We start from the raw sequence: 8,774 nt of genomic DNA, 5'->3' as shown, positions 1-8,774 counted from the left end.
AATTATAGCAACATAAGATTAAACTTTCGGATGTTATAAATTTTATGGTTTAGGAATTGGACTTGTAATATTTATAAAGCATTATTAACAATAAATTACAAATACTATAAACAAATTGACTTATACACATGACATACATAAATTCAAATTTATGAATAATAATAATATCAATTCTCATATTTTAATAATCTGTCTAATTATGAAATTGTAAATGATGCATATTTAAAAATTAAAACTTTCAAATTTAATTATTTGTATGACATGTTATAAAATATTTTAGAGATATCATTATAGTTTGAAAATACAACATTACAATTGTTCTATAGAAATGAGTTTTAGGAGAAACATGCACTATTATATCAGTATATATATATATATATATATATATATATATATATATATATATATATATATATATATATACATAAATTTACATGATTATTAATTTATGATATTATTGGAACCATAATTTACATTGAGATTTCAAAAAAATTATTATCTTATTATCTTATCGAATATTGTTAATTTTTACACTGGCCCGACTTGGGACCAGCAAAATTTATTAATTTATAGTGATTAATAATTTATAAAGTATTAATTTATAGAGGTTTTACTGGTAAAATATGTAATAGCGCTTGGAATGAATCGACAAAAAAATTTAAGGTGAACCATATGCGTTTTTGTTTGTTTGTTTTTTTTTCTTACCTTTAAAATTAGAATTATAACAATCTGACATTTGTGGATGTCTATTTAGTTACGTATGTTTCTAAATTTTGTTAAGATAATAACCAAAAAAATTAAAAGTACGACGACAAATCTCAAAATCTTAAAACATATAGTCAATTTTAGAACAAATCTTGTAGATTAATATGTGTCTATAACTGATTTTATAACTTCTATTCTGATTTTAAAACATGTGTCTCTTGATAACTTCTAATCCGATTTTTATTCTTAGAACTTTATAAAACCATTTTCTATAACTGATTAATCAACTGGATGCTTGTTTGTTATTTTCTAAAACATGTGATCTTAGTTGGCTTCAGTTGTGAGCATCGATCACACATCTATTTAAATCCTCATCTTTTAATAGAATTCGTAGCTCACAAGAATTTTTTTTTTCTGCTAATAACACTCTCTTCTCCTTACCAATTAATTATTTATTCACTGTAAGTTTTATAATCACGGTGGAAACAATGAGTTCCTCAGGAGAAGAACGAGGTGTTGCTGTTACGGAGCTCGAGCCACCAAGAGGGAATAGAAGCCGATTTGCTTTTGCTTGTGCAATCTTAGCATCCATGACGTCTATCATCCTTGGTTATGGTTCGTCTTCCTTATAAATTCTTATAATTCACTAACACCCATTTTGAGGTTGGTTTGGATTTACTGCTTAGATAATTATCCTTACTTTTATGGATGTTGCAGATATAGGAGTGATGAGTGGAGCTGCAATTTTCATAAAAGACGATTTGAAACTGTCGGACATTCAACTTGAGATTCTTATGGGGATCCTGAATATCTACTCTCTGATCGGTTCAGGCGCGGCCGGTAGAACTTCAGATTGGATTGGAAGACGATATACCATAGTGTTGGCAGGAGCCTTCTTCTTTTGTGGTGCTCTTCTCATGGGTTTTGCCACAAACTATCCTTTCATTATGGTTGGTCGTTTTGTAGCTGGTATCGGTGTCGGTTATGCTATGATGATTGCGCCTGTTTATACCGCTGAAGTCGCTCCTGCCTCTTCCCGTGGTTTCCTTAGCTCTTTCCCTGAGGTACAATATATTAAACCTTTGTTAGTATCTATATAATATATATTATATATAAAGATTGTACATGGAGGTTGATGATAGTAAGTTTTTTTATGCAGATATTTATCAACATTGGTATACTTTTAGGATATTTGTCCAACTACTTCTTCTCCAAGCTACCTGAGCATCTCAGCTGGAGGTTCATGTTAGGGATTGGAGCGGTTCCTGCAGTATTCCTAGCCATTGGAGTGTTGGCAATGCCGGAGTCTCCACGGTGGTTAGTCGTCCAAGGTCGCATTGGAGATGCTTTTAAAGTTCTTGACAAAACCTCAAACACTAAAGAAGAAGCAATCTCTAGGCTCAATGACATCAAACGTGCGGCTGGAATCCCTGATGATATGACAGACGATGTTATTGTCGTGCCAAACAAGAAGACTGCCGGTAAAGGCGTGTGGAAGGACCTTATTGTCCGACCAACGCCATCCGTTCGACACATCCTCATAGCATGTCTTGGCATCCACTTCGCCCAACAAGCCTCCGGAATCGATGCTGTCGTGCTTTACTCTCCGACCATCTTCTCAAAGGCTGGACTAAGATCCAAGAATGACCAGCTCTTGGCTACGGTGGCTGTCGGAGTTGTCAAGACCCTCTTCATCGTGGTAGGGACTTGTGTGGTTGATCGGTTTGGACGTCGTGCCTTGTTGCTTACGAGTATGGGCCGAATGTTTATTTCCTTGACAGCGCTTGGAACTAGTCTCACAGTAATCAACAGGAACCCCGTACAAACTCTCAAGTGGGCTATAGGGCTTAGCGTTACGACGGTGATGTCTTTTGTGGCAAGTTTCTCAATAGGTGCAGGTCCCGTGACGTGGGTTTACTGCTCAGAGATATTCCCCGTGAGGCTAAGAGCTCAAGGTGCAAGTTTGGGAGTGATGTTGAATAGATTGATGAGTGGTATTATCGGAATGACATTCCTGTCTCTTTCTAAGGGTCTCACCATCGGTGGTGCGTTCCTTCTCTTTGCTGGAGTTTCGGCCGCCGCATGGGTCTTCTTCTTCATTTTCCTGCCAGAGACACGTGGTGTGGCTTTAGAAGAAATGGAGAGTCTCTTCGGGAGTTACAGCGCAAACAAAAAGAACAACGTAAGGACCAAGGACAAAAAAATTGTTGATGATGAACAATGAGAGTGAGACAAAATTTGCTTCCATTTTATTTTTGGAACATCGATATCAAAAAACTCTCGTAACCGAGTCTTCATGGGATGAGTGCAACCACTAAAGAAGATTAATAGAAAATTTGACTTGCCATGTTGTATATATATATATAGCTTTAATAATTGTTTTGCAAAGAATGACTAATGAGTAAGAAAATCTTCATTTGTAGTTTCTATTAATATCTGTGCAACATAGGTTTGATTACTTTGTTTGAACAATTTATTAAAGTATGTTTTGGTTACTTGTAAGTATATAAATGAAGAATGTGTTTTTTTTGGTGATCAGCTCAAAAGAGCCAATTGGAAGAAAAATCGTTGACATAAATAATTTGATGTGAATCTATTTTGTCACGATGCGCCAGCTTGTCCGCTTTACAATTTTGGGATCAGGGGACTAAGACTAAAAAACAGGAGAGAAATTCAAGAATGTGTTTGTTGTGGGACAAGAAGCAATTTAAAATGTAGTAGAGAATTCCAATGGAGATCAATGATCTTTGTAATCTCTAATTATTTTGGTGCAATGCATACAGTTTTAACATTTACATTTAATTTTAACTTATTTAGTTGTAATATATGTATTAAAATATGTAAATTTTATCATATATATTTAATTTGGTTATAAGATTATTTGTTTCTCTTTTATTTGTATTATTCTCAGATGTACCTAAAACAATCATAAAACTAATTCTAGTAGGTTGATAATCATATTAACGATATATATATATATATATATATATATATCAAACTATATTTCAATATATTTTTACTAATTTTCTTTCTATATCTTTATATATATATATATATATATATAAATTTAGTGATCCAAAGCATATCTTTGGGATTTCAAATCCTAACTTTTTTTTTCTGCTTCAAATCCTAACTTTTATGCTTAGATTTATGATTGGTTTGATTAGATTTTTACATATTATTTACGTATGATTACGGTAAGACCTACTATATTTGTAAACAAAAAACATGTATGAATTAACATGTATATCTATCTATTTTTAATAATATCAACCTACTAAATTATTGAGCTCTTCGATATCATAGTTTTTTGTTATTATTATCACACTTAATATAATCTGACTGGCATAAATAAGAAAACGTAAATATAAAAGAGAACTTAACTGAAACTAATTAATAAATAAATAGCAAAATTAAAATAATACTTTTTGTTTTAAAATATCATTTGTTAACTACAACTCAAAAAAAAAGAAAAAACCATAAGTTACAGGAGATTGAACTTCCCAAAGGAAAAAATGATTACATTAACTAAATAACCTCAGTAGAGGTGCGTAAGCCATTTGAATAGGAGCCCTTTGCCTTGTTTGCTATGTTGATGAGCTAGGAGGATGTCTCTGATTGTTCTGTCAAGAAGCTTGAACAGAGATTCCGGCGAGACTGGTAGACCTCCATGGGTGCGAGAGTTGCGTTCTTTCCAAAGGAGGTAAACTGTAGTTTGAGAAGCCAGTTTCTTGAGCGTAGAGGGTAAACCTGCCGAGGTACCTAGTAGCCAACTGATCAAGGTTTGCCAAGAGGTAAAAATGAGATTAGGGAGACCGAGTCTAGTGAAAACTAGTCCCCACAGTTGAATAGCGTAGTCGCAGTGCAGGAACAAATGCTCCCTGTTCTCGAAACCATTGGAACAGAGTTGGCAACTTGTGTCCGTACTCATTCCCCAATTTACAGTCCTCGCTTTTACCGCAAGTCTATTAAGATTAGCAACCCAAGACGTAAAGGAATGCTTGGGTATGCCTTTCTTAAACCAGATAGCTTTGTTCCATTCCTTGATCCCTGATACAGGTCGCAACATGTTCCAGGTAATTTTTGTTCTAAAAAAGTCTTTCCTTTCACCTTTGGGTCCCCAGGTATAAGAGTCAGGTCCTGCAGAATCCATCGGAGTGTCTAGCTGGAGAAGAGAAAGCTGTAACGTCCGGAGTAGGGGATTCCTAGTCCTGTGAGATGGAAGTCTCCATCCTTGGGGACCTGTTCCCTGGGCGACAGTCGCATCTCTGTGAATGCCGATAAGTTTGGGACCATCATGACCTATAACATCGATCAGCGGTCCCAAGTTACTCCGATTGTCAAACCAATAGCTAGCTGTTTTTCCATCGCCTATAGTACACCCTATGAGAGGCTTTACCATAGGTTTCAAAGCGATTAAAAATTTCCACATCCGGGAGGACCCGTGACTTTCCTCAGCAGACCAGTAGCTGTTGCTTTTAAGCATATGCTCCCTCATCCAAGCCACCTAAAGAGAACCATTATTTTGGAATAGAAGCCAAACCAACTTAAGGTTGAGGGTTTTGTTCCAAACAATGAAGTTTCTTAATCCAAGTCCACTTTCTTGTTTAGGGAGACATATATCTTTCCATGAAACCTTTGCATTTGCTCTTTTTTCCAGACTCCCTGACCAAAGGAAAGCATTGCACATGGATTCAATGAGTCAGAGACACCCTTTAGGGATAGCGAAGGCAGAGGACCAGAAGTTAACAGAGCTGTAGATCACCGCAGAGATGAGCTGAGGGCGACCCACAAAGGAGAGAACTTTAGTTGATCAGGAGGAGAACCGAGCCTTGATATTATCCAGAAGAGGAGAGTAATCTGCTTTTCTGGGCTTGCGGTGGAGGAGAGGAATGACTAGATAGCAAACAGGAAAGGAACCAATATTAAACCCCTGCTGGGACAACTGTTCGAGAACCTGATCCGGGACCCCCACAACAAAAAGGGTGGACTTGTCTCTATTCATGCTCAACCCCGAGAGATCCTTGAATTCATCCAAGAGAGAAGCAATCTCTTGCAGAGAGGAGTTGCTCCCATCAAAGAAGATCATTAAATCATCTGCGAAAGCCAGGTGCGAGATGATAGGATTTCTTCCCAGAGGGTGATATCCTATTCGGCCAAAGTCAAAGCGGAGTGTAAGAAGATTAGAGAGGGCATCCATAGCGATTACGAAGAGGGTGGGGGAGAGTGGGTCTCCTTGTCTCAAATCTACCTTAAGTAGAGCCCTTTGCGTGACATTATTCCTGCCAAAATCTTACACCATTTCTGAGGCGAGGAAGACGTTCTCCACTAGAAGTCAACCTTTGATAAAGGCAGACTGAGAGTTGGAGATCATCAGAGGAAGGATGTCCTCCATGCGACGAGCTAGAATTTTGGAGATGACCTTATACAGGACGTTGCAACATGAAATGGGTCTGAAGTTTGAAATCTTATCAGCTCTTATCACCTTGGGGATGAGAATAACAGCAGTGGCGTTGACTTGTTTGAGAAGATTACCAGTCTGAAAGAATTCCTTGACTACAGTAATAAGGTCGTTCCCCATGATGTCCCAAGATGCCCTGAAGAAATCTCCGATGTAACCATCTGGTCTCGGGGTTTTGTTTGTTGGCATAGAGAAGAACTCCTTTTTTATTTCCGCATCTGTGATCTCAGCAACTAAGGAGTCATGGTAGTCTGCCCCCAGTCTAAAAGGGATAAGTTCCCTGATTCGCTCAATTTCCTGATTAGAAAGAGGGATATGTTGACCTCCAATCAGGTCCTGGTAGTAGGACACACAATGGGATTTCACCTCCTCAGGACTGGATAACCTCTGTCCATGTTCATTGATCAGATAGTGAATCTGATTATGCGCTCTGCGGGTCGCCATGATCCTGTGAAAGTACGCAGTATTGAGATCTCCACATTCAAACCACTTAATACGGGATCTCTGATAAGCGAACTTCTCTTCTGCAATGGCGAGAGTCATCCATTCCTTATGGGCCTGTTTCTCCAGAGCTGCTGCATTCATTGAGGGATCACTTAACAATAAAGCTTGGCATTGATGCAGAGTTTACTGAGCAGTTCTTGTACGGTCCTCCAACCCATAAATTTTTTCCTTGTTGAGGTCTCAAAACACACCCTTAAGCTCTTTGAGTCGTTTGACCAGATTGAACTGAGCTTTGCCCGCAGAGTCTGCATTATGCCAATAACTGAGAAGGCGCGGAAGGAACTCATCATCATGGATGAGGAAATGGGAAATCAGAAAGTGTCTTCTACCCTGCTGCCTCTTTCCTAGGTCCATAATGGAAGGAAAATGGTCAGAGAAATCAGGTTCCGCAAAAAGTGAAAAGGATGAAGGGTATTTGGTCATCCATTCATCATTAATCAGGACTCTATTTAGTTTTTTAGCAATCGGGTTAAGCTCCTGGTTGTTCCACCAAGTGAATTGGTTCCCTCTAATGGTGAGGTCTTGAAGAATGGCATAAGATAGAAAATCTCGGAATTCCTCCATTCATTTTTTGATATGGGTTCCTCCAGAAGAGTGTTCAGCAGGGTTCAGGCTTTGATTAAAGTCTCCCACACATCAGAATCTCGAGACAGGGCACATAGCTCCTCCCACAGTAATTGTCTCCCACTCCTGCAGTTAACAGCATACACAAAAGACACAACAATCTCGCTATCCTCCTTAGGTAAGTGGACTATACAAGAGACCATCTGCTTAGACTTCGCGTGAATGGTTACTTTCATAGATGAATGCCAAACAATCCAAATTCTTCCTACCTCCGCAAACTCATAATTGGCTTCAAAATTCCAATCCGCAAAATTAGACTGCACATATTTTAGAGATTTGTGTTGTTTGACGCGAGTCTTAATAAGGCTGCCAAAAATCGGCTTAAACTGCCGTAGCCATTTCCTGAAGCTTCTCCTCTTTACACTATGATTAAAACCTCTAACGTTCCAACAAAAAATGTCAACCTTTACCATTAATGGGAAGATTTGGATAGTGTCCCCTTCCCTGAGGAAGTCTGCTCAAATCGCCTCTCTTTACGTCGTTCTTTCTTAGATAGGACCTTCAGGAATTTCTCATGATCGTCTGGATTATCATCTTCTTCCGATGGGGGATCAGAAGAAGAGGATTCCTCTGGAGAGCCTAAGTCTGAAGAGGAGGAAGACGAGGAAGGTAAGCGCCTGGAAGAAGATTTTTTCTTCCCTTTCTTATGGGTTCTGGTGGCAGTATTGAGACCGATGTCCAGTTCCAGGGTTCCTTCCTGATTAGGGATATCAGTGGTAGTGTTCTCGTGAGCTAGAGAATTCCTTTTTGTTTGCTCCTTACGTCTTCTCAATGGGTTTTTTCTTTGTCGAGTACCACAAATGAAGGTTTAGGAACTCTAGTTCCTGGAGTACAGTCCTCCATGGAGTGATTAGTTGACTTACAGAAGTTGCAGAGGATCGGGGCCGTGGGACTAGATACTTCTATCTTGAAGATTTCACCTCACTCAAACTGAGCATTAACTGCTTTCGGTAGTGGCTTGGAGATGTTTACAATAGTAAAAACTTTTGCAACTTCTAAGTCTGTGATATTGAGCGTAACAGGGTGACAGAAGACCGAGTGACCCATAAGACCCGTTATATGTTCCAAAGCTTCCTGCGAGAAGAACTGAGGAGGGACCCCTCTAAACTCAAGCCATACCAGAGCTTCTGTTAACTCAGGCATCACCGGGGTGAGGCCAGGTTCCCAATCGGCAACAAACATTGACTGTCCCTCAATATGCCACACCCTCTGAGCTAAGACACGTTTGCGAGTTTCCTCACAAGGTATGCGGATAAAAACTGACTTCGGACCTTGCTTGGAGATAGTGATATCTCTTTGCTTGCGACTCCAGATACCATTAAGAATGGCGTAGAGAGCTCCTTTGGAGGGGAGATTACCATGAAATTGGCCAATGATAAAGTCCTTCCAGCGATTTTGGTTCTTTTGAATCACCGCATTGGGGATTTTGACACATAATTCACCAGTCTCTAAGGTGGTAGCGGTACCTTTCTTTTCCATC

The 8,774-nt window shown here is 38.8% G+C and overlaps 2 protein-coding genes across 2 annotated transcripts; one reads left to right on the top strand and one right to left on the bottom strand.

The window, feature by feature from the left end:
* The first annotated feature begins 1,101 nt into the window (after positions 1-1,101).
* Positions 1,102-3,243, top strand: LOC104763221 (putative polyol transporter 1). The gene is made up of 3 exons (XM_087500097.1): positions 1,102-1,320; positions 1,423-1,769; positions 1,865-3,243. The coding sequence occupies exons 1-3, from the start codon at positions 1,194-1,196 to the stop codon at positions 2,927-2,929; spliced, it is 1,539 nt and encodes a 512-aa protein (XP_087356223.1). The 5' UTR covers positions 1,102-1,193; the 3' UTR covers positions 2,930-3,243.
* Positions 3,244-4,243: 1,000 nt separating this feature from the next.
* LOC147922776 (uncharacterized) lies at positions 4,244-5,905 on the bottom strand. The gene is made up of 2 exons (XM_087497777.1): positions 5,663-5,905; positions 4,244-5,212 (listed from the first exon to the last, which is right to left on the bottom strand). Exons 1-2 carry the CDS (start codon positions 5,903-5,905, stop codon positions 4,244-4,246), a joined length of 1,212 nt encoding a protein of 403 aa, XP_087353903.1.
* Between the last annotated feature and the right edge of the window lie 2,869 nt (positions 5,906-8,774).

The sequence above is a fragment of the Camelina sativa genome, chromosome 18 (assembly GCF_030686135.1).
Source record: "Camelina sativa cultivar CO46 ecotype springtype chromosome 18, ASM3068613v1".
Taxonomy (NCBI): domain Eukaryota; kingdom Viridiplantae; phylum Streptophyta; class Magnoliopsida; order Brassicales; family Brassicaceae; genus Camelina; species Camelina sativa.
This window is presented reverse-complemented; position numbering and strand designations above follow the sequence as displayed.

Coding starts and splice junctions, on each gene's coding strand:
- LOC147922776 (XM_087497777.1), bottom strand. CDS start 5,905: ATGGATGCCCTCTCTAATCTTCTTACACTCCGCTTTGACTTTGGCCGA. Junction 5,213..5,662: donor TTGTGGGGGTCCCGGATCAG/GTTCTCGAACAG, acceptor GGTTCTCTTTAG/GTGGCTTGGATGAGGGAGCA.
- LOC104763221 (XM_087500097.1), top strand. CDS start 1,194: ATGAGTTCCTCAGGAGAAGAACGAGGTGTTGCTGTTACGGAGCTCGAG. Junction 1,321..1,422: donor GTCTATCATCCTTGGTTATG/GTTCGTCTTCCT, acceptor TGGATGTTGCAG/ATATAGGAGTGATGAGTGGA. Junction 1,770..1,864: donor TCCTTAGCTCTTTCCCTGAG/GTACAATATATT, acceptor TTTTTTATGCAG/ATATTTATCAACATTGGTAT.